Source organism: Garra rufa, chromosome 13 (assembly GCF_049309525.1).
Source record: "Garra rufa chromosome 13, GarRuf1.0, whole genome shotgun sequence".
In the NCBI taxonomy this organism is placed as follows: domain Eukaryota; kingdom Metazoa; phylum Chordata; class Actinopteri; order Cypriniformes; family Cyprinidae; genus Garra; species Garra rufa.
Window position 1 is genome coordinate 18,853,619 of NC_133373.1, and position 26,282 is coordinate 18,879,900.

The window sequence follows — 26,282 nt, forward strand, 5'->3', positions numbered from 1 at the left end:
CACACATTTTGCTGTCTCATAGCCTACCAATACTTCAAGTTCAGATTTGCATTCAATAAACAATGATTAAGGTTAATTGGCCAAAATAACATAATTTACTAAAGTACACTAAAGTAGTTATGTTCTAAATAAGCTTGGTGTTTGTTGGTATTGTTGTTATTAGAAAAATATGGCAAACGTTATTGTTCAACACAGCTCTTGCCATTAGAATAGCCTTAGCTTGTTTTTATTCTTGTAAAATAAATAAATAAATCAACTTTTAAGTTGAATTACTTTTACTGGTCAGGAAAGGAAACATGTCAACCACAGTAAATCTCAGCTGCAATAATATTGTTGCAAAATGTATTATGGCTCTAATTGGCTAAATGAATTTGCTGTAAGGCTTTAAGATGTTAACAGCATGCTTTTCTGCTGGTCATCTTAATAATATTAGGCCCAATAACAAAAGTTAATGTGTTGAAACGACATAAGTGTTGTAAATATATATAACATAACACAATACAACATATTTATGTTTTGGTGAACTATCCCTTTAAATGTTAAAATGGCTTGCCATGTACTTGACGCTCCCCGGAAGGTTACCATGCAGCGTCAGCATGGACTGATTATTATTCATGAGCTGATCTGTAGCACTGTTGTCTATTGTACGGGTAAGTGTCCTGCTATGGCGATGCGTGTCTCAGGATGATCTCCGCGTGGAACAAAGACGAGATTGTGCGATTCTACACGGTCACCGACCCTACAACACACAAGAAAGGCTACACGGTGTATAAAGTCACGGCCCGGGTGAGACTAAGCGAATTTTACTGGGGTGTACAGCACATGTGCTAACGCTAATGTTTATCAGGAACACTAACACAAACTAATAAAACATCAGATGATTTGATCAATCATGTCAGATCTGTAATGCCATGCATGTATGTGGACTGTCTTTACTAGTGTCAAGTAAATCTGATGCATCCGGTCACAGTCAGCTGTCACATCATAACCATAATCCTGTTATTTCTTCTTTGGGTTTTCTGCCTTTGAGGAAAACGCTCTTATTTATAGTCCTCAAACTTTGATTGACACATGTCAACAGACACATCAGATCAGATGGCTTCTGAATCTGACACAGACGTAAATATAAGTAATGTCAATACAGTAAATATGTTATTAATTATATTAGATTATGTTGTTGGATGGTACTGTTTGTTTCAGTTTTTGTATTTACTTCCCTCTTCTTCTCATACACACAATAACGAGCTGACTAATCCAGCAGAATTTTTAGTCATAATGTTGACAGTGTACATTTAGTGACATTACTTCTTATTTATTTATTTTTTACAGATTATTTCACGGAAGAACCCAGAAGACATTCAGGAGGTAAGAATTCTAAATGGTCACTCTTAAAGCATAAAACAATTTACTTTTATAATACATTTAACTAACTATAGCTGTGTTTTAGGCGGCTGTTGTAGGTGATGCAGCCTCTCAGAAATCTTGCCAGTAGGCTACTTACAGTAATTGGATGCAGGTTAATGTAGAATACAGCAATAACTGAGTAAATATTTATTTTTTATCTTGTTGAATTTAGTTTGACTTAAATTTGTCACATTGCAGAAGTAAATTAGAATGCAAATGCCATTTCATTCAGACTTATGTTAAATAACGTTTGGAAAGCTCTACAAAGTATAGAGCTTAGCTGGCATGTTCAGTGAGCACTGTAGTGAGTTACTAGGAGCTCATTGTTAAGGGCCATTGGTCTTTATTTGTCTGACTTCCTCTCACTAGATCACAGTGTGGAAAAGATATAGTGATTTCAAAAAGCTTCATCAAAACCTTTGGCAGATACACAGAAACCTCTATGGGCAGTCAGAGCTCTTCCCTCCCTTTGCAAAAGCTAAAGTCTTTGGTAAGTGTGTGTAAGTGAGACAGAGTTTGTTGTGCTGTAAGTGAAGTTTTTTTTCTTTTCTTTATTTTAAGTTGTGTATTTATTCACTTATTGAAATAACATTCCAAACAAATACGTTTTTTTGTTAAAACAATTACGCAGTTTCAGTATTTGTATTGTTAGTTAAACTAAAACAGAACTCCCAGTTGCTCTATCGGACCAGTGTCCTGAAATCTGATATAAAAAAAATGTTTCTAAAAATATTATGAATCTTATTAATTTAGTTATTTATTTCTCTGATCCTTTTTGAACTTAATTTGTCTCTTGTGATCTTGATCTTGATTCACTTAAATGCTTAACATTAGTTTTATAGTCTAATAATATACAATTTGCACAATTTCTTTAAGGAAAAAGATTTGGTGAGGATAGTGCAGCCAATAAGTGTCCAGCATACATGGATGCAAAAATAGATAAATAAAAATGTAAAAAAAATAAAAATAAAGGTAATAATAAAGATTTAAATCAAAGAAATATCCTGAAAGTCAGTGTTGTTTGTTCACATTGTGTTACTTCTAGCTTAACTTGTGTATTTGTGTTTAAAGGTCGTTTTGATGAGTCTGTGATTGAAAAGAGAAGACAGTGCTCAGAGGATCTGCTGCAGTTCAGTGCTAATATTCCTGCTCTATATGGCAGCCAATACATACAGGATTTCTTTAAGGTATGTATATGAACTGGGATAGCTGTCAAAGCTGTCAGGTTGTTTTCAATGATATTTGCATTTATTCATTTATCAAACAGTGATATATAAATTCAGGTAACCAGGTAAATCCAGGGTCATCACCCAGCTAACAGGGTTAAAGAAGACATATACAAAAAGAATAACCACAGTTTCCTTTCATGCAATTCTTGTTTATCATTACATCCCCATGGTGACCTCAAATGGTTTGTATGTGTTTTAGGGTGGTGAGGTGCAAGATTGCTCTGAGCTCATTGGCCCAGCCGAGCCCTTCTCTGATTTCTTAGCTGACAGCCTCTTAGATAGCAGCTCTGAAGGTAAGTTCATCATTCAAGTGTCAAAAAACTTGTTTGTTAAATAAAATTCACACTTAAAAAGTGTCCCCCATCCAATACAGTTAACATGAATGAATGGTATCAAAAGGCTCAATAATAAATCTGCTGAAGATACGCAACATTAAATTAGGCAACACAAACCTGTTTCATGGTTTGAAACAATATCACTTATTAGAACATGTAGACACTAAGAAATAATTTTTTTTCTGTTAAGATATTTATTTTTGAAGGAAATTCATTTTGCATTATCTTGCTATGCATAAAAAAATCTGCAAAGTTACAAAGTCCACTCCAAAGGGACTCATTCCATATATTAGTAAGGGGGAATTTCTGAACTCCATCAAACCACCTTTATTGTAGTCCTGGGTTTTCTTCTAGGAACATACATGTCACAGTATCCCTCATTTTAAATAATTCCTACCCATGGAATATGTAAAAAAAAAATAATAATAAATGAGGCAAAGACTAAATTAAATTTGTAGTGTGTGGCCATGTCTCAGAGCTGTCACTTCACAAGCTTCTCGGCATTTAATAAAAAAAAAATAGCGATACTGTATGAATATTGTGATTATATTTTTAGCCATACTGTCCAGCCCTACCAATGTATATGTTTAGCTTATTTTAATATCTGCAAACTTCCGTGTTGTCTCAGAAAACACATTTTTGGTTGAATTGATATTTTAGTTTGATTGAATCTAATTTTGTTTTTTTTCTGTGTTGCCTTTTTGTAGCTTCTAAAGATATCAGTGTTGTGGATGATTTGACAGTGGCCAACCCATGTGAACATGAGCGTAAGTGAAAGGATCCTAAATGTGTGAATAATCTTGTCATGATGCCAAAATGTCAGTACGTACACCAGTAAAATTTGTATTGTTCTCGGTATCAGCTTCATTACCATGGTTAAAACTATTTAGCTAGTTAACTATTTTATTTAATTGTGTGAAAATAAAATACATTCATAAAATAAGGTAATAATTAAAAGTAACTAATAAATTAAAACCTTTGCATGTAACCTGTTGGTCTCCATTTAAACTGCTCAGATGTTTTTACATTTATTATTTTTTGTACCTGTTGCTATTGTTATCATTTCATTTAATTTGGCATTTAATTTAAGATTTTATCAATCCCAAAACTTATACAAAGTGTACTTAGCAGCATTAAATTTGAAATTTCCACTTTTGAATGACAAATATTTTAGTAAAATGTATATTTTAGAAATATTGTGCTCACATTCTTTAGAGACTCCAAAAGATAATGAAGGGCACTGTGTGAGCTGCTGTGGTTCAGATTGTGTTCCGCATACTGTGATCGTCACTGAACATGGTCAATCTTAGCATTGACATTGAAGATGATAAATTTCAAATAGATTTTGCATCAATGCATTGAGTGTTTTAAAAAAAAACTTGAGGTCTTGACGGTTTATGTCTTAGTGCTAACAACTGACAACAGTAGGTGTGAGATATACCAAAGGCTTTTAAATTCTTTTTTTATATTTAACAAAATTGCTTCACACTTTGTAAGAATAATTTCAAGACATAGCTGATGTAAAATTGCTCAGGGATTCTCAATATTGTAAATGATCATGCAACATTCTTAAATTTTTCTTTGGATGTTTTTGAGGCTCTTGACGTGCTTAAAATGTCATGAAATATATCACACATCAGAGTTGTTATCATTAGGGATAGACAAATGCTAAAACATGGACAAAGAGGCGAACTTTGTAGCACCCCCTTTTGACTAAAATGGGGAGGGGGTCAGTTTTACCTACAGCAGGGGTGTACAATCCTGCTACAGGAGGGCTGCCTTCCAACAGAGTTTAACTCTAGCTAGCTTTAACACACTTGCCTGGAAGTTTTTCAAATCTTGATTAGCTGATTTGAATGCAACAGTGTTTAACTGGGGCTCTACTGAAAGGTAGATTGTTGTTGCCTTTTAAAATAAGTCATTAGCTCCACCCAACAGGAGGTCAGCTATTTTAAAATGTTCATGCTAGATTTGTGTCCTTATTGTCAGGTGGCAGCAGTGACAGTGAGTTGAATTCTCTGGAGGTTGATGGAGACCCCCTGGCTGCAGTGGATGATGGAATGGCATCAGGCAGCATCAGGCACACAGCAACACAAAGCAACTCGTCTCCTATCCAACAGCCAGTGACATCCCCAAGCCGGCTGGGAGTAGAGTCCAGCCATAGCAGTGGGGCTTTGAGCTTTGCCTCCAGCCTCAGGAACTACATAGAGAAGAAGGACTACTTGGAAGAGGCCAGTGAGCAGATTGCTCTAGCTGTCCAGAAAGAAGTGGAGCAGGACTTTGCAGTGGCGTTTTTCTACTACCGGAGAGGTGTAGATCTTCTGCTGCAGGGTGTACAAGGTATATAATTTAATGCATAACTTTGTATTTCAATGTGGAGAACAGGTTGCATGTGCTTGCTTTGTCTTATTCCAGGGCTTTTACAAGAAAGTGGCATCATGACATGTCACTATAATCTGGACTCTTAGTCTTATAAGCATGAATTGCTTTCTTAGAAAAATATTTTTTAGGTCTTAGATTAAACATTACTTCTGAGAAACCAATTCATGGTTTGAAAAAAGTCATCTAAGCATGTTTCTCTTGACCACAATTAAGAGAAAATGGTTTACCACACCTAGGTTTCTGCCAAAAATGTGAGATACTGTGAGTATTAGTTGCAGGCATTTACCAGTATGCCCAGATACCCAGTTTGTTTACAGCCAAAAAGTTTTTATTATTGAGGTTCCACATTAAAAGTACATGCATCCTAGGTCAAAAACACTTTAATGTTCTCACAGTATACATTACAGTATTACCTATTTTCTCACAGTGTCTAGAATGGTTATGTTTCAAGAGAATTCACAGTTTTGTTCTCTCTAAAACCCTCCTTTCTGGGAGCCTACTGTGTTTTCATTGGTCAGAAGGCCCAGTCTGTTGTCATTGGTTTACCACTCACAGTGCATGTCGGAAAAGAAACACACATTATAATATCTTAATTTGAGATTTCTCAGTAAAGTATACATGCAGTATATACAAACAGTAACAACAGCTGAATATTAAACACTTAAACAATAACAGAGCATACTTCAGCCGAACACTACATGTTCGTGGGCTCTTGAATCACTGACAACTTATTTCAGGCAGTTCAGAATCAGTTCTTTGTTTTGGGAGATAGTAAAACGTCTCAGGTTACGTATGTAACCCTAGTTCCCTGAGAATAGGGAACGAGACACTGCGTCCTCTAGAGGGCGCTTTTGGGGAACGCTGCAGCGTGCCTCGAGTCTGAAGAATGCATAGAACAACTACATGAAATGGCCGGCGCCAGCGTATGACGTCACCGCGGCGCGACAGTCGCTGCCGTTGCGTCACTACCGGGCGACCATAACATAAAGAGGCGCCCGTGCAACACAATACATCTTCAAGTCTGAAGCTTTATCGTCCGAAGCATGGCGAAGAAGCCTAGAGGACGCAGTGTCTCGTTCCCTATTCTCAGGGAACTAGGGTTACATACGTAACCTGAGACGTTCCCTTCCGAAGGGAACTCTCACTGCGTCCTCTAGAGGGCGCTTTTGGGGAACGGTATACCAACGCTGCCATGCTGAGGGGAGTGCATGCTAAGCCAGCGAGCACTAAGCAACAATTCTGAGAGGAATTGCCCCTACTAGGACGTGGTGACGGCTGTCAAAACGTTACCCCTCCCGGCCAGAGGCCTGACCTGTTACCCACTTACCAGACTGGGTAGAACCCAGGGCACAGCTCAGGCTTGGAATTAGAGTAATTCCTTCTGAGGGAAACGGCTAAGTTTCGATGGGAACTTAGACTTGTCAGAACCAGAGACTACCGCAACATAGGGCCTAGTTCCCTCAGGAACTGGCTCCCATATGAGGGCAGAAACCTGTCCTAGATCCGTTCAAAGGGCCACTAAAAGTGGCGCGCCCTAATAGTGGATGGTCAGCAGACATCAGCTAAGATATCAGAGGAGTCGAACCCAGGAAACCGGGGTTATGAGCCAACTCCAATAGATGGGAACGAGGCAAAACGCGTGACCCATACCAAAAAAGGATTTAAAAGAGGAACCCAAAACTTGGTGGGAACCTACCAACACATGGATTTTATAGAAGTGCCCCAGGTGTGTGTGCACTTACCACACTTGTGGTTTTAACTGGAAGACGCCCAGGCATAGCGTGGGACGCTTACCGACATGATCGGATTTAAGGAGAGTGTTTTCCCAGGGGGTTTCACTATCAGCTCCATGCCGTCTGAAGAGACGGAAAGGGGATGACCCTGATGGTGAGGGGATTGCCACACTAACCCTCCCCTGGACAGAAGCTCGCAAGCTATCTGTCAACAGAGATGAACATGAAGCTGAGACCATCCTGCAATAGTGGACGATAGTAGAGGACAAAAATCCTGACCCTGATCCACAGGGAGGATCGCTTCTCCAGAAGGGGGCACTGCTGTCTTTAGGGAACCCTTAATGAAAAGGGGAAGCGTGCACAACCCGGTCCACGCGACCTGTATAAAGGTCTGGCAATCTCACGAAGGTGGGTTGGCGCTCATAGAAGACCCTTCCCAGAAGGGTAGCTGCGCAACCGAACAGGAGCGAATGCTCTCACTGTTACCCTTCATAGAGGGGAGCATACATCCAGAATAAAGGCTGGAGAGTAGAAACCTGAAGCATGAAGGTCAAGCTCCTACCCTGGGAAACAGGGAGGAGAACTTGGCCACCAAGGAGTGGTGCTCTTATAAGTGAACCCTGGAAAGGGGGCACGCCAACATCCTTGTAGCAGGTCCATAACTCTCAAAGGTCTGTCCCTGGTAGATTCCTACCCTCAGGAGGGAGGAAGCATTCAGTCCTGGGAAGTTGCTCTGAAGGAAACCCTGAATTAGGGGAGCTCAGGTCCATTCCAGCAATCCTGCGCACAGGGAGGAACGTGAGCTCTTAACCTTAACAAACCCATTCCTCAGAAAGGGGAGCACTCAGTCCTGGGAAGTTGCTCTGAAGGAAACCCTGGATTTAGGGGAGCTCAGGTCCGTTCCAGCAATCCTGCGCACAGGGAGGAACGTGAGCTCTTAACCTAAACAAACCCATTCCTCAGAAAGGGGAGCACTGTTTGCCTTGAAAGTTTCTGGGAAGCTCCGAAATGAATAAGGGCAGCTTCCTAGTTCAAACACTTCGTAAACCTTTCCTCAGAAAGGGAAGTGGAACTAGGCCTGGGGAGCGAGAATCGATCCTAAAGTGACGGCTTTCTAAGGTGTTAAACACCGAAGGATGCTCGAACCCTCTGTAGGGGAGACATTCATGAGCCTGGGTGTAGATCCTACATCAAGTGCTGCCTCAGCCCTCAGGCTTAGAATGAGGCGACTTGAAGAGAGTCACAAAGTGGCGCTCAGATAAAAAACCCTTTCCTCAGAAAGGGGAGCGCACACCAAATAGACCGAGAATCAAGACCCCAGCTGGAAAGCGTGTCACCAGGTGGTGCTCAAATAAAAACCTTTTCCGCAGAAAAGGGAGCAACCAAACCTGCTCCAAGTCCGCAGCGAGCACTCCGGTCTGCTGGTACTCCTATGTAAGTGAACACCTGTCTCAACAGGTGTAGACACTCAGTTTCCATAGAAACCGTATTTAGGAGAGGACACGAAGCGGATCCTCGCACACAGGCCGTCTGCAACAGAGTTAAACATACTAGTGCAATCTTAAATATAAATATCTTAAGATGCTTACCTAGGGAGAAAGGAAAAATTTTCCTTTTGCTCGTTTAACCACTGAAGGGGGAAGCCCGATTGCTGGAACGAGTGTTGTGTAGACGGACACCACCATACAACCGGAAGGGAGGGGTGCTCCGTCGAGATGTTTCCACATTCCTTTTCTGAGGGAAAAGCACAACACGCAACTCAGACCCCGCAGGCAACACGCCTATCCAGCCATAAGGGGGGGGGGGGCGTAACTAGGGAGTTATGCTCCTGTCTCAACAGGACATAAGTCTACACTAGGCCTGCAAAGGACAGCATAAACATACCAAGGGCAAACCTAAGAAAAACTTAGGGAGCTTACCTTGAAGAGGACAGAGGTCCTATGTGTAATATATGCTGTAAGGGTTGGTTTACCGCACAGTAGTGATGCGCGGATGGCGGTTATATCCGCGGGCGCTGCGGATAATCCGCGGGTCGGGTGGGTCGGGTAATAAAAAAATGCATTCTGATTATTTGCGGGTGGGTCGCGGGTGGATGAGATAAATCAATAATGATGCAAATATTAACTACATTTTCTAAAACTTGAACGTGTTTTAAATATATGTTTTTCATAAGGCAGAGACGATTTCATTTGTGTGCGTGTGTGTGTTTGCCTGTTCTAAGTTTTTGGTGACAGAAACGTTGACATTCCATATAAAGTTTGAAGGGAGTTATGCCTGTGCTAATGCTATTGAGCACGGTAATGCAGCGGTGTAGTGCATTGGTCGCTTTGCGTTTACCCACGTCTCTGATGCGCATCATTCAGAAGTGTCCTGCATTAGCCAAAATCATGACAGTCCAACACATGAATAGCTAATTCAGTCGCATGTTAATAAATTGAAATATTCCCTAAAAACACCCAGTAAAGACAGTGATGTGGTCAGGACCGTGGCGCCGGCTTCTTTTGAAATATATTTGACGATTTTGCCTGATGCGTCCATGCTGCCTGTTCATTCTTACGCGAAAGCATGTCAGGCTAGGCGCGCAGTGGTAGGCTATAATTATTATTGATTACTTATTTGAATCAATAGATTATAATGAAAACAATACCTTAAAAATGAAAAGAAGCAGATTTTTTACGCTCAGACCTTTCTTAAACTGGTGAACCCCTGTAAACTTCAGTCCAAGCATGCGTTCAAATACTAAGTTCAGAGCGGCTCTAATAGAGAGAAAACCCGACCGATTTCGTCAGAGATTGCGGAGAGTCGCATCCAGATGTCAGTTAACGTTATTCTTTTCTGCATGGATTTGGCTTAAAATCATGAGTGATAAACGTATAAGTGTGCAGCGATTTGCAGATCAGCTGAATCAATCTGCTGTTAACATGAACCATCAATTTATCATATCATCATGCAAAACTGAGAATTACAATAAGTGTAATATGACGATCGGGTGCGGGTCGGGTGCGGTTATCTAAATCAGAGAAAAATATAGGTGCGGGTGGGTGGCGGGCGGATAATTTATTTGAAGCTGCGGATTCGGGTGACGATTGAGCCCATCCGCGCATCTCTACCGCACAGCCTGTGGAGTGGAGAGGGCAAACACTGCCGTAACCTTAATCCATAGGATCAGAGGGGGCGTCTGCCGTAGACTCGTCGTATTTCTTCTGTGAAGAGAGAAAAACACACACAGGTCTGAGACAGTATGAAGTTCCTTCAAGTAAAAAATGAATCATACTCACCCATTTAAAAGCATCCTGTTTCATAGAAAGAGGCGGGGTTTTTTTTTTTTTTTTTTTAGAGACCGCCTGATTCCAGACCGTCCGTAAATTAGGGTTCTATACAGGTAGAACCCCCAAAGGACATCATGGGTCCGGGGAGTGCAGGAAGCTTTAATGGAGACAGGGGAATTAATATGGCGACCCGACTGGACCGAGGGAAGGGAGGGAAGGAGAGGTGTTACTCTGACCCCTGCGAGAATTTTGTCTCGCTTGGATGACTTCCCTGAAATCCTGTCTGTCACCTCTCGAGTCGCGTCGCCTCCTAGACCTGCTCGCAGGCGGGGGAGGAGCGCGGGATGCAACACTAGCCTTCTGCACCTACCTCCGTTCCTCAGAAGGAGGCGGAGCAGGACCCCTGTGGTGTTCGGGCTGAGACCTGGACCTTCGAGGGATAAAGGATTTTCAGCAGATCGGCTGGGTAGGCTTGGAGCACTGCCATGGTGTGCAGTGCACCCACCGCCTGACCTGCTGCTGCATACGCTCTGCCGTTCAGCAGGGCCGGAGAAGGCAGAGAGGGAGTCTTGGGAGAGAAAGCCCGCCCTGTGGAGAGATAGCAGGCTAGCGTCTCATCCACAAGGGGCGTCCTCTCATAGCCGTGGTCGCGCAAACCCTCGATATTAGCATAGTTCGCAATGCGCGCCGCGTACAGCTTTTTCCAGACCCTCTCGATTTCAGTATGAAGATCGGGAAGGAATGGGAGACTCACCGGAGCTGGGTGGTTATGGCCTGAAAAGATATCGCTCGTCAAGGCGACCCCGCGGCGCTATCTTTCTAGCCCGCTTCCACAGCAGGTCAAGCCTGGCCGTGGCGCGGTCCATAACCTCTAGCAGCTCTTCGTATGCAGGGCAGGAAGGTAGAGAGGATTCAGCCTCAGCGTCTTCATCCATCTCTAGCATTTCCTGCTCTTCTTGGGTGGAACCCAAAAGAGCACTTGCTCCTGGATCTGACGACGTCAGCGATAACGCACCATCATCAGCTAGGAGCCTGTCGTCGTCTCCGGCTGGCGAGAGAGAGAGAGACCCCTCTCAGATCGTCAGCCAGTTCCACTTGCGAGCCCCACGAGCTCCGTTTCCTCCGTGCCTCGGCAATGGCAGGACCCGAACCGCGAGGGGCAAGTGGACGCTCATCTTTCCTCAGAAAGAGAGACAGACGAGATCGGAGCTTCTTCATAGAGAAGCGCTCATAATGTACACACAATGCCCCCTCAAGGACATCGCGTGTGTGCTCTTAGCCCAAACAGAATATCGTAAAGATCATGTGTGTCATCAGGTGTCAAATAACGCGGACACGGATGAACACACCGTTTAAACGACTTGCTAGTGCTTGCCATGATAGTAGTTCAAAGAAAGGATTCTTACCGTTTCTTCCCATGCACATCCAAACCGAGAAAGCTGAAGACAGCGAAGAAGATGTATTTTGTTGCACGGGCGCCTCTTTATGTTATGGTCGCCCGGTAGTGACGCAACAGCAGCGACTGTCGCGCCGCGGTGACGTCATACGCTGGCGCCGGCCATTTCATGTAGTTGTTCTATGCATTCTTCAGACTCGAGGCACGCTGCAGCGTTCCCCAAAAGCGCCCTCTAGAGGACGCAGTGAGAGTTCCCTTCGGAAGGGAACTCCATTTGTCATGCACTTTGATTTTTGAATCTTTGTAGACCTTTTACATTCACAAACATGAGCTTAACTTGTAACTGTCTGCCACAGATAAATTGTAATTTTATATTATTTATAATTAAATTAATCAAACTAAACTTTTGTAGCAGACCATCAGACATTCAAGTTTATTATAAGTTTATGCTGTGTGTATTTCAGGAGAAGTAAGTCCCAGCAGAAGGGAGGCTGTGAAGAGAAAGACAGCAGAATATCTGATGCGTGCCGAGCTCATTTCCGGACAGCTCAAAGACAGCATGGGTCAGAGCTCCACTCAAAGCAGGGTCAGTGTGTGCGATCTTTAACCTTCACAATGAAACTCGAGGCTTCATTTATAAAGTACAAATTTTTACTTTTAATTGATTATAAATTGTTACTTTTAATTGATTATGTAAAAGCGAAAAAGTGAGTGATGCTCTTAAACTTTTCCATTTCATGTTTCGTATTGCTTGTACTATATGTGTTGTTTATATGTGTGTTACTTCAGGCATTGGGCTCGCAGTGCTGTGGTGACTTGTGGGCTGAGCAGACTCATTCTAATGAGCTGAGGCATTACAGAGTGCTGGGCATTATTGATAAGGTACACATCTCTATATTAAAACTGCATTGTGATCGTTACTGCGCACAGCACAAAAAATGTAAAGTAATAATTCACTTAAAATTAAAGTTTTTATTTATTCGCTCTCATATTGTTTTAAACCTGTATGGTGTATTTTTTTGTTTATTTGTTTTTTTGTATGGTAGACAAAAGCAGAAATATGAAACAGTCTTTACACAGCTTTTTTTAAGTTAATGGTAACAGGGTATGCCACATGTAATAGGGTGAAATTGAATCACAAATAAACAAGCTTTAATACAATTACCTGGAGAGAGTTTATGGAAAAAAAAACATTGAGAATGTGTGAGGAGAGAGAGTGCTAGGTCAAGTGTGAGTAACCCTGTGCTTGTGATGGGAAGCTGATGGGAAGAGGATGGATAGTAGCAGGATAAGCTAATTATTGTAAGAGCTGCTTCACTGTCGACTTCATTTCAAATTTGGTAAATTTTGAAATATTAACACTGTTACTGAACTGAATGGAATCAACACTGAACCTGACTTGAGCCAAATAATGACACCATTGTCTTATAGAGCTGCTATACAGCAGAATTTGAATTAGTCTCATATTTACATTACTGTTTCTGTTTTTTTTTTTAGTGTTTATTTCTGTAAAGCTGCTGTAAAACAGTCATATAAAGTCATATAAAGCGCTGTATAAATAAAGGGGACTTGACTTGGTAATGTCTCATATTATCTGTGATCAAATTAGATTAAATTAATGTTGTATTTTTGGTCATGGCTGCTGATCACTTTTAAAAAAAATTCTCTTTTCTCTAATCACATTTTTGTTCCTAGAACCAACTTGTGTTGATCACACCATAGTGCTTGGGCTCATTACCACTGCTTGCAGCTATATTTTCTCTGTTGTTACTGCTATCATTACAGAAATCAATTTCTTTTAAGCAAGAATTCATTTAACAGAATGGTTTGCAACAAATTAACACTGTGATGACTGACTCAGTACAAGCAATCTTGTGCATGCAGACTGTTTATATCAGTGAACATGTATATGGTCCATGGCACTCTTGTTAGGGCCCGAGCCCAGAATGGGTTTTTTCAGAATATTGTTCTTCTAAGGATTCTTATTTTCTTTTTTCTTTTTTTCTTTTTTTTCAACCTTCCGTGCACTTATGGGGGCCTTAACATATTCAAAAACTCTTGAAAATTTGCACACACGTTGGAATCTGCCGTCATCCGGACGCCACAGAGGCTGGGACCCGGGCGTGACGTTTTTGAAATGCTTTAAACTCAGCCTCTTAATTTTACTCAATTTGCTTCAAACTTCATCACAATAATGTCAAAACACGACCGATGAGAATCTGTGAAGGGCGTTATCCATAACATAAGTGTTTTTGAGCCACTTAAAATGCTTAGAATTTCATGAAACTCAACACACACATCTGTATTAATGACAGTTAAACACTGATAAAAGCCCATAAATGGGCATTGAGCAGGCTCTCAATAGCGCCACCTTTTGACAAAAGTTGGGGGGTTTACTTTCTCCTACAGTCACCAAACTCGGTACATATGTTGGACTCATCAAGCCGGACAACTTTCTAATTTGCACCCATTAGCTATGACCAACAGGAAGTCGTCTATTTTTGTTCAAATGTAGATTTTTTTGAAAAATCAGACTGTGGAATTTGAAATACTCCTCCTAGGCCTTTCCACCGATGGCCACCAAACTCGGTCAGCATGACCTCAAGACATTGGGGACGCAAAATTGCCAGGGGAATATTGATATCTCGAACGGTTTGGCTGTGGCTGGGCGACAAATTATGGTGAGAAATGAGAAACAGGAAGTGTCTAATAACTTTGACACACTTTGTCTGATTTTGACCAAACTTCAGCAGTTTGTTTGTCTTCTGATGCCGATCACAGAGATGTGACTATTATGAGTCAAAGTTATAGCGCCACCAACTGGCAGCAGGAAGTGTGTTGTTTGCAAAACGCTTTTAAATTAGCCTCCTAATTTTACTCAATTTGCTTCAAACTTCATCAGAATAATATCAAAACACGGCCGATGAGAATCTGTAAAGGGGTCCTTGATAGATCAAACGCTGTTGCCGTGGCAACGTGTCAAACTTTAACATTTGTTTCCTGTGTTTTTGAGGCAGATAACATGCTTAGAATTTCATGAAACTCAACACACACATCAATATTAATGATAGTAAAACACTGGCAAAAGCTCATAAATGGGCGTGGAGGAGGCACTCTATGGCGCCACCTTTTGACAAAAGTTGGAGGGTTAGTTGTAGCTACAGACATCGAACTCGGTCGGTATATTGGTCTCATCAAGCCGGACAACTTTCTAATTTACACCCATTAGCTATGACCAACAGGAAGTAAGCTATTTTGATTTGAATGTGGATTTTTGGAAAAATATAGCTGTGAATAAATTCATATCACTCATAGCAGAATCAGACAGTTCACACCAAACTTTGTCAACATGATGCCAAGATACTGAAGATGCTAAATTGAACGGATATCTTGAACGGTGTTGATGTGGTGATTTATGAAAGTAACAGTAAAAAAGATGAAGAGTTATTTCCATATATCTTTAAATTGCATTATTCTAACTCATCAAAACTTTTTACATATAAAGAACAAGAAATTCTTAGGAAATATGTGTAGTTTCAAAATGTTATGCTCAGAGGCCCCAAAAACATTAAAAGTGTCATATGTTTGTCATATTAAAGCTCTAATACCAGGGATGAACACTAGAGGTCCTCATAAGATAAGGAATCGTTTGACCTCTAATGCTATTTAGCTCATTGTCAGTGTATAAGAATGACAATAATGCATAGAATCAGTTGATATGTACTGTACTGTCGATGTACTTTTACATAATTATTTTGTATAAATGCTTAGAGCATTACATTTTTTTTAATCTTTAAAAGAAAAATTATGATTTATATGCATATATAGACTCTCACTGATAGGATTAAAAAATCTTATAAGTATGACACTATACTGCTCAGTTCACTTAATTAGAATGAGAAACAAATACATCAACTAAGTTAATATGTATTTATTTTTAATATATTTGTTTATAATTATTTCACAGATGCTTATAGATCATTAAAATAATATTTTAAAATGGTTGTAGATCATAAAACCATAACCATAAAAAGATCATAAAATAGTTGGTAACTATTTAAAATAGGATCTCTTTTGTTAACATTAGTTAATGCATTAACAAACATGAACGAACAATAAACAATATATTTTTACTCGATTTTCTTCAAACTTCATCAGAATAATGTCAAAACACGGCCGATGAGAATCTGTAAAGGTGTCCCTGATGCATCAAATACTATTGCCATGGCACATTTAAAAAAACATACATTAAAATATTTGTTTTCTGTGTTTTTGAGGCAGATAACATGCTTAGAATTTCATTTTCCATTTTCAGTAATTTTATATCTTTAAAGTGCAGCATCCAAACTCTTTAAAACGTGTTTCATACAGAGAACTAGTCATTCTAAGGAAACAGTTCATTTTCATAGATATACAAAACTCTCTGAATAAAAGACAATTTAAAAACTTTCACACATCTTTTTTCACTCTGCCTTTATTTGGGTGTGTGTGTGTTGAGTGAGTGCAGGGGGAGGGGGAGGGGATGAGAGGGAGAGACAGAGAGAGAGAGAGAAGGAGGGAGAGGAGAGGGGAGGGTGGTTTAAAGGTTACTGTGAATGCATGTGCCCACTGTCCACCCTTTCCCTGATGCTACTGGGATGGCGATTGCATAGAGGGCGAGGGCCCGCCCATCGCTGCTTGCAGCTATATTTAAATTTGTATTTGCATCTTTAGTTAATTTGTTAAATTAGTTGTTTTTTTTTTTTGTTTTTTTTGTTTTTTGTTTAAAGGCTAGAGTGATTCAGTGACACAAACTGTAAATACAATGTCCTAGATGAAAGGATGGTTAGAGGGCTTTATTTATTTATGTTATTTGTTTATATGTGTAATTTATGTGCAGGTACTGTTGGTGATGGATAGGAGAACACAGGAAACTTTTATTTTAAAAGTAAGTGGTCCATTTACAGTTAATAATATCTAACAATCATAATAATACCTAACAATTTAACAGGAATCGTTATGTAAGTTATGCTAAGTTTGTTTAAATTGACTGTTCAATATTTATTTACAATTTACAAGTAATAGTTAAATCCCCTGCATTACATTCTTTACCAAACTGTCATTAAAAAGATGTTACACTTAACTTTTACAAATTCTAATTCTAATTATATTTTCAGTTTGTATTTGGGATTTTGTTAATGTGGTAAAAGAAAATGACTTCAATTTGTTTCTTTTTACAGTAAAGTAAAGGTATAAACTGTGTAAACCACACGTAAACCAATAAATATTGTGTAATGTGATCCCCGGTGGCCAACTTGCCCTGTAATGTGCAAACCACAGCAGCCTACCTAAAACAGTTGTATAGTGTGAAAGGAAGAGCAGGCCGATGACAATAAGGTATAATGTACGTTTACAAAATAGGAGAGACATGCAGAGCAAGAGGGTCTCTAGGACCAGGATTGAAAACCACTCTAATACTGTGTACCCAATTTTGTGAGAATTGGCCACAAGGTGGAACTGTACTGAAATATTCTGCATTTTTGAGTAACAAATCCCATAGCAGTAGCAGTCCCATTTAGAGACAAGAAAGAGGCACAGCATTCAGTTTACAAATATGAAACTTGCAGTGTAAACAGCTCTGTTTATCATAACAGAAGCAGACTGAAAGCTAAATAATTTAATACAGCGTTAAGGTATGACAATTTTCATACAAATAGGCTGGAGGACCCATGATTTATACTGATCTGACTTCTGTGTGTTCAGGGTTTAAGGAAAAGCAGTGCGTGTGGTCGTGTTAAGAAGACTATTGTGCCTCGTTCCGTGCCAAACATGGTACAACTGGAGAAATACATAATCTCAGAGGACTCTATTTTTCTTTTACTGCAGTATGCTGAGGGTGTGTTCTTTTCATTGGTTTTACATTTTTCTAAATGCCTAGGTGTGTAAACAGGATGTTAAGTAGTACTTCCTCTTTGTCTCTCTTTAGGTGGTAAATTGTGGTCTCATATCTGCAAGTATTTGCACAACAGCAGTCCAGACGAAAGCTTCAACATACCTTTCATCCAGAAAGCTCACTCTGCAGCAGTACATTCAACCCTAAACCCTGTGCACATCGCTTCCAGCAGTGTGGACTCCCGGGGTCTAAGCCTTGGGGATAATCCCTTAGCAGCCCAACTGCCAGACTCTGGTGCCACTTCTGAAGAGGAATGCACCAACAGCTACTTGACGCTGTGCAATGAGTATGAGCAGGAGAAGCTGGAGCCGGAAGACGACCGCTGCTCACTTGCTCCTGTGTTAACACAGAAACATACATGTTCAGTGTTAAACTCTGATAGTCTGTGCTCTCCGATTTCGATGCAGGAGCTATGCTTCTTCACTGAGGAAGAGCAATTGGCCGGCTTTGCGGATCAATGCACTCACTCACCTGACCATTCGAACCAATCACTGCCCACTGAGCTCCTCCACAGTGACAGGGAAGACGCCTGCAAGCCATTGTTTGTACCCTCAGATGCTGGTGTAGAGGTCACAAAAGAACTAGTGATGATACAGAAAGTGTCGGATCTCTGGAGGTCTGACAGTGATCAATGCTCAAACGATCTGGTGCCGGTGATTTCCTTTAAAGAGGCTGTACTGGAGGATGCCACTGTCAGCAGTGCTGTTGAGGGACAACCGCCTGATCTACTGGTCAATCTGCCAGTGCTTGAAGGGGGCACAGTGGACACACTGGATGAAGAGCTTATTCCTGGAGACATTGCTTTCGCTGCAGTGGCCAAGACCTCTCCTACATTTGGCAGGCCAGATGTTCTACAGAGAGGTGAGAAAGAGGAGTTGGACCAGTCCATTGATGTGGCCGCTTTTCCTCTTCAACACAGGCCATCAAAAACACCTTTAAAAACAGATTCATTAACTCTCTCTTTCCCTGAGCTCTCTGGCACGCTGGACGCAGATGTTCCCAGAAGTCAAATGGATTTTGTTGAACATGAAGAAGTGGGCTTTAAGTCTAAAGGCACTTTAGGAGAACAGGAGGATGAGGAAGTGTCCAAGTTGTTTCAAGAGCTGGATAAGTTGGCTGCAGTTTCGTTAGACACACACATCCCAGAGGCTCTAGTGAGGACTTGGGCTGCTGACATGGTTATGGCTCTGGATGCTCTGCATCAGGAAGGCATTATATGCCGAGACCTGAACCCCAGCAACATACTGCTAAACCACGCAGGTAAATCAACAGCTAACATTTTCAAAACCACTTCCATAACTAAGTGTTAAAGTATTCTAATCTGACCCTTTTTGACATTGTGTGTACAAGTTAATGACAAATTGTCACATCTGTCCTGATCTTTAATGGAGAGTGTTGCTCAACAATTGTTTTGATGGTGTTAGATGCAAAATGATACAGAGTATGGATTAGTATGGACTTGGTATTTTTCTAGCAAAAAACATAACTTTATTAATTTAATTAAGGCTGTGGTGTAATTTGATTAGAATTTGATTGACACACCTTAACACTCTCTCTCTCTCTCTCTCTCTCTCTCTCTCAGGTCGTGTGCAGCTCACCTATTTTTGTAGCTGGAGTGATGTAGAGGAGTCATGTGACCCTAACGCCATCTCTAAGATGTACTGTGCACCAGGTAAGCTTGTCTTAACCTTATAGGCAGATTCTATGCTGTATTTGTACGTTTTCATTAAATGTACTGTCATTTATTGTATATAAGCTCACTATCCACCGTCTTAAAAAGGAACGACCACTACAGAGTTGCAGGGTTTTTCCAAAAAAACAACAACAACTACTCAATAGTCCATTTTAATGCAGTAGGCATTTTCATTTGCAAAAATAAAGAAACCTAACTAATTCTAGCTTAAGGGGGAAGAAAGGTGAGAGAAATTGGAACATTCAGACTGGTCAGAATCTTGACTAGACTTCAGTGACAAAACTGACTGGAACCAACTAACAAACAGAATACCAAACATTAACCAGTATTTATTTAGTATATATAGCCACTTTTCCACCGAAATTACCAGGAACAATTTGTCCCAGGAAAATTTTTTCCCCAGACCTTTTGCTGTCTGAACTTTGCAAGCTCGACTCGGGAGTGTGAACTCCCGGTAATTGGACAACGCAAGTCCGGTAATTCTGCAAATGGAACAGCGTGCTTGATAACGTCAGTCAGCTTGCATTGGCTACTGCAATTTTCCAGACTGTATTTACAATGAAACAAAATATTATATCAAACAGCACTGCCTCTTTTCTGTTTCATTTAAACATATTAATAGCCATAAAAATGTGGTTCGTGCAATGCGTACACGCATTACAATAAAATGAAATGATATCAAACACCACTGTCTCTTAATTGTCATTTAACCATATTAATAGCTGCAGAAATGTAGTTCAGGGAATGTATTACAATGAAAGAAAATAATATATCAAACAGCATTGCCTGTTTTCATTTTAATAAAGTTATTATTCATGACACAATAACAGTAATATTTAGAAAATTCTGCACATAAATGATGGTTGAAATACATTGCTGCGTGAACTCAACCAATGTTCAGCACCCAAGTCCCACCCTGGACCTTTGAAAAAGTTCTACCCCATGAGCAGGGACTTTCTGAGGGGCAAATTTCTATCCAGAACTCTATTTAGATCCTGGTTCCTGCAGTGGAAACACACAGAGTACTGCCCCAAAGTCCCTAGTTCCTGGGTAAAGTTCCAGTACAGTACACAGTAACAGTATTACTTTATAATTATTATAATAAATAAAACTGATATATGTGGAAGATACACTTCGTAAAACATCTGATTTCCTGTTCAGCACTCCAGAGAGTTTGGGGAGACCAGTCCCAAATTCATCCTTTTTTTTTTTTTTTTAAATGTAGGATTAAATATGTTGTATATATGCTTACTTGTGTGTTTTGTCCTTCTCTGGTTCAGAGCTACATAGACATGAAACCAAAATAATTATGACCAAGCAAAAAATGTTTTTAATTTCCCGAGAAAAAAAAAAAGAATTTTCCTAAGATACCAAAGTGGAAAGAGCTCACAGAAGAGTGCGGTAATTGTGCAGTAAATAGTTAAGATTTTGTAAAGTTCTTTTAGTTATTTAATGTATTTGTTTTGATTTTGGTCCTTCCGTATTTTGTTTTTCTGTCTGCATAGTGACATTTAATTGATTTAAGTAAATAATTTGTACATACTTTCTTTATAGTTGATGAAGAGTAGCAATAAAGCTACAATATTACTTGTTTAGTACTCATGAGTTGACATCCTTGTTGGACAGAGTGTTTCCTACACTGGTGCAGCATTTAAAGTGTAGAAAAATCTCAGTTATACACCTACTTTGCACTTAATTTTGTTGTAAGAGTTGTAAAAGTTTCTTTGCCAGCGTAAAAACAATAAGCTGTCTAACAAGTTAAACACTATCATGATACATTTTCTTTTTCTATATGTCATTTAGAAGTGGGTGGAATCTGCGAGGAGACATTAGCATGCGATTGGTGGAGTTTGGGAGCCCTTTTATTTGAGCTTGTAGTCGGAAAGGTGAGAGTATTTCATCAACCGATGCATTATTCTTAGTGAATCATATTAAAATATATTTATATATCCATTTCAGTGTGGCAAATTATAATGAAGGGGTTATGTGATGTCTATGTATCAAAACCTGTGGAAATGTTGAAAGTTTGTTGTGTGTGTGTGTGTGTGTGTGTGTGTGTGTGTGTGTGTGTGTGTGTGTGTGTGTGTGTGTGTGTGTGTGTGTGTGCATTTTAGTCTCTATATCAGTGTCATCCTGCTGGCATTGGAAGACACTCATCCTTGAACATCCCAGAGTTTGTGTCGGAGGAAGCACGCTCTCTATTGGAACAGGTACATCCTACCATGGTAGAAAATTAATATATCCCATCGCCCGAAAAGAAGTAAAAAGAAACAGTGACCCAAGTGTCTGGACTAGGCCTGCCCTCTTTTTCTGAGGCTATTTTATCATAAGGAAATGCATAACCTGTTAATGATTTGCACCCTACTCTGTTTAGATGGACCATACCCCATTTGTTTGCATATACTGTTTCTTATAGTTGGATGTTAAAAGGCAACTCCCTGTAGTTCTTAAAGGGGTCAGGAACTGAGAAATCCAAAGTCGCTTTTCCACCATCTGGCCGAACTGTACTCTGTGCTTAGGGCTGCACAATTAATCAAATTTCTAATCGCGATCACGATTACGGATGCCATGATTACTCAATCGTCCAAAGCCGTGATTACAGAAAAAAAAGTTAATTATTTTGCGTGCTTAAGAGGCGTGTTTAAAGCATATCACGTTGTGAGAGGCGAATCAATGTTGTTATCGAGGGCACATCAAAATACCTAGAATAACTATTTCTAACAAATGATTCAGAAGTTTAAATGCATTTTAAGATAACTTTCCTATCAACTGGTCACAATGCACAACACCGCTGTATGTTGCGTCAAAGACGTGTCGTGTACGTGAGAGACACTCTGGATGAAATCGCACTTTTATTCTCTGACAGTAGATAGCGCTAAACATAATGCTGCTGTTACCCCAGAAACCACGTAAACAAATCAGCTTTTACTTTCTGAAAAGTGTAACTGTTATTTACTGAGCTAAAATAAACTAAGAGTTGTATTTTTTAACAAAGAATAAATAATAAATAATAAATAACTTATAATTATGATAATTAATAACTTATGCAGCAAATGTAGCCATTGCTCAACTATGAGATCTTACTGTAAAGTGATACCTATTGGTCTTTATAATTATTTTGCACTTTAATCCGTACATTTTTAACTTTATATGTTTTTTATGCATTGCTTTATTGTATTTAAATGTTCAGTACAGTATTATGACACCACTTTTTTGCAAATAAATTTCAATAGTGATAATACCATATACCGTGATAAAAGCATTATCAGTTAATCACAACGTGAAAATCGGTACTGGCATATCCCTGTGCATATTGCATATTTTTACTTTTTTATTTAAAGAAACCAAACCAATGTATCATTGACATTGGTGACAACGATAAAAGCAATAGAAGAGTGTTTTCAGCTTGTTTTTTTATTTGTATATAAAATTATGGCATGCAGTTGCTTCAAACAATGGTAGCTATTTAAAACATCGATCAATGTAAATTGTGATAATTGTAATTAATAATCGCAATTACAATTTCAAGGGAATAATCGACAACTATGATTTTTCTCATAATCGTGCAGCCCTAGTTTGAGATGTACACAGTGACCACGATATGGAGGATGATCAAATATTTCTGTTTATTTTGCTCAAATAGTGAACTTAGCCAGCTATAGAGACAAGTGAACGATCCTGAGTGGCAACACCACTTTAAGCAATTATGCCGGTATGGTTCAGCGTAGTTAGCTAACCCTGCCCGAGAACGGTTCCTAAGTTTGCTGAGCCGAACTCATGTGGAATCATAACTGGAACCATTCCTTATCATTCTTAGAACCTTTTGGCCCGATGGTGGAAAAGCGTCTTAATATTGCTAAATATTCTGACATATAAGAGGTCATTGCACTATGAAAACATTCTGTACATTTCAGACTGTACATTACGTAACAATGATGAGTACATCGGCATAAAACTGTTTACAGACTGTTAGTTCAGTACATTTAATTGTGGATTATTTGGTTAATGAATGCAATTTGATGTAGGCTTTGCAAACAGACCTTTACAAAATGATATGATCCTGGCAGTAATGCTGCGATATGTATTAATTAATGTGCAGTCAAAAATCTAATTCTACAGAAGAATTCTAGAAGAAACACATTTTTTTAATATTGAAAACCAAAAACTTAGATTAGGTTGGTCAAATTAATTTGACATCCAGAAATTCACATTAGAAATCTAACCATTTTAAACAAAAAATAATGATGTTTCATTATGGTTTTGAATCTGCTTCGATATTTGGAGGGCACTATGACACATGAGTTTTATGAGGAATGAAAACCGATGGATTATGCATTGGTTCCTGCATGTACATTTTGAATATTCTACTGAATCTGAGCCGCTGAATTTGTAGAAGCACAAAAAAAATGTCCATGACTCACTCTCTCACACTTTCTCTCTCTCTCTGTATAGCTGTTACAGTATAATCCAGTGGAGCGGCTGGGTGCAGGAGTAGCCGGAGTGGAGGATATTAAGTCTCATCCATTCTTTTCTCATGTGAACTGGACCAAGTAAACTATTATTTGAATAAGATCAACGATCAATATTGACTGACAAATGTCCATATGTACAAAGACATCATTAAGGATGCAAAGCACATGCTTATGTCATACAGACTCTTACCTACAAATGGCCAAAGCTCATTGTCAACTGTGAGGAAGTGTGGGCATACAGGAAGTTTCTGTTTATATCAGAGGAGAAATGTATACATACTGTACAAAACTGTAAATGTGTATGAGTGTTTCATTTATAGTGTTTACAGAAAGCAGCTGGAAAATTTCACTGCATGAACATCTTTAGCATGTGCTAGAAGGACATGTATGGAGTGATCCTGGTCAGTTATTTAATTAAAATTTATTACAGGCACTACATATTCTCTACTAACCCATCTGATGCTTCATTAAACTTCTCTCAATGTCAGTGGGCTTAATATTGGTTCTTTTCACTTGAATCAGTAATGTAAACTCAACAGTGGAGACCGTTCAAATTCTGCTGTAACAGACAGCAGTGTCATTATTTAGCTCAAGTCAGTTCAGAGCACAATTTAATGAAGAACTACTTTTAAAAGGTACTTGTGAAGCAGATGATCTGTTTATGACTTAGTAGTGTGGTTGTCTGACTAGAAAGACAGAAATGGTACTGAGAACAAGAGTTAAGAGAGTTAAAAAAGGGGCACAATAGGAAATTGTGATTAATATATTAGACTTTGAATACATATATTGGGATTGTTCTGGTACTGCAGTAGTAACGGTGCAAATTGTAATTTGAATTAAAATGTAATGAAGTAGTTTAAAAAAAAAACAGACAGAAATAATAAGTTTTCTTTAAACTAGAATTTTGTACAAAATTTTGTACATCTTCCTGTTGAGAGTGGCTATTTCAATTCATGTGAGAGCCTAATTCAAGTGAAGCATAAGAGTGCTGCTCACAGGGTTATTGGTTCTGACAAAACATTTATTACAAAAGATACTGATTTTGTATATACCATGTTTTAATAAAGTTGCTTATGTAAATAAAACATATATAGTTGAAATATGTGGATGCTACATATAATACCATATAAAAAATCATTGTATAGATATTATCATATGTACATATACATTTACTCATTTAGCACAGAGGTTTTCAACTCTGTCCCTGAGTTTAGCAAGTGTGCTGAAGCAGGTTGGAAATAAACTTTCCTGGAGAGCAGGTCCCCAGGAGCAGGGTTGAAGACCTCTGATTTAGCAGACGCTTTTATCCAAAGCGACCTTCAAATGAGGACAATGGAAGCAATCAAACCCAACAAAAGAGCAATGATATGCAAGTGCTATGACAAGTCACAGTTAGCCTAGTACATGTAGCAAGTTTTTTTTTGTTAATTACTGTATATAGTAAATAAATAGAAAACGGAATAGAAAAATAATAGAGCAAGCTAGTGCTAGAGGCCTAATTAGCTTTTTGTTAATTATATAAGAAAAAAAAAAGAAAACAAACAGATAGAATACAAAAAATAGAGAAGCTAGTGTTTGTTTGTTAGTTTTTTTAAGAACACGGAGCTAGAAACGAATAAAGTGCAGGTTTTAAAGGGTCAAGGTTTTTTAAGAATAGAGTTAGAATACAGAGTGCTAGAGTTAGAAGGTCAAATAATTAATTTTTTTTTAGCGAGGTTGCTTTAAATTGTTCAAAAGTGATGATAAAGACCTTTACAATGTTATTAAAGATTTCTATGTCAGATAAATGCTGCTCTTTTGAACTTTTTATTCATCAAAGAAACCTGAAAAAAATTCTACTCAGCTGTTTTCAACATAATCATAATAATAATGAGCAGCAAATCAGAATATTAGAATGATTTCTGAAGGATTGTGTGACTGGAGTAATTATGCTAAAATATTCAAATAAATAACAGTTATTTTAAATAGTAAAAATATCCCAAAATATCACTGTTTTGCTGTACTTTGGATCAAATAAATGCAGGCTTGGTGAGCAGAAGAGACATCTTTAAAAAAAAAAATTAAAATCTTTCAAATTTTTAAAAACTGTTTTTTTACTGAAAAATAATTTACAAATAATTTAAATAATGTAATAATTTTACTGATAGTGTAGTTGTGTGAAAGAAATTTGAAAATACATTAACTAATGAAACAGTGAGCACATTGATCACACATTCATAGGGGTGCACACCTTGTAAGCAATTACATTCAATTTGCCATATCCCTTTGAACCATTTACTTTTAGATTGGTTTCTGTCACTGGGTGTAAGTGACAGGTTCTGCAATTCTGATTGTAATTCCGATAGTTTGTCACAAGGTTTTTTCTGGCACAACCATGAACCTGTGTCTCAAGGGCCAGAGTTGCTCAGTCCTGGTCTAATATATGATCTCTGGTCAA

At 39.0% G+C, this 26,282-nt stretch overlaps 1 protein-coding gene across 1 annotated transcript; it reads left to right on the forward strand.

Moving 5' to 3' along the window:
* The first annotated feature begins 643 nt into the window (after positions 1-643).
* rps6kc1 (ribosomal protein S6 kinase polypeptide 1) lies at positions 644-24,332 on the forward strand. Its single transcript, XM_073853171.1, has 16 exons — positions 644-786; positions 1,330-1,365; positions 1,774-1,894; positions 2,476-2,591; positions 2,833-2,926; positions 3,676-3,735; positions 4,958-5,308; positions 12,213-12,334; positions 12,538-12,630; positions 16,628-16,675; positions 17,491-17,623; positions 17,714-18,940; positions 19,263-19,352; positions 21,177-21,259; positions 21,488-21,583; positions 23,826-24,332. The coding sequence occupies exons 1-16, from the start codon at positions 685-687 to the stop codon at positions 23,925-23,927; spliced, it is 2,874 nt and encodes a 957-aa protein (XP_073709272.1). The 5' UTR covers positions 644-684; the 3' UTR covers positions 23,928-24,332.
* The last annotated feature ends 1,950 nt before the right edge of the window (positions 24,333-26,282 follow it).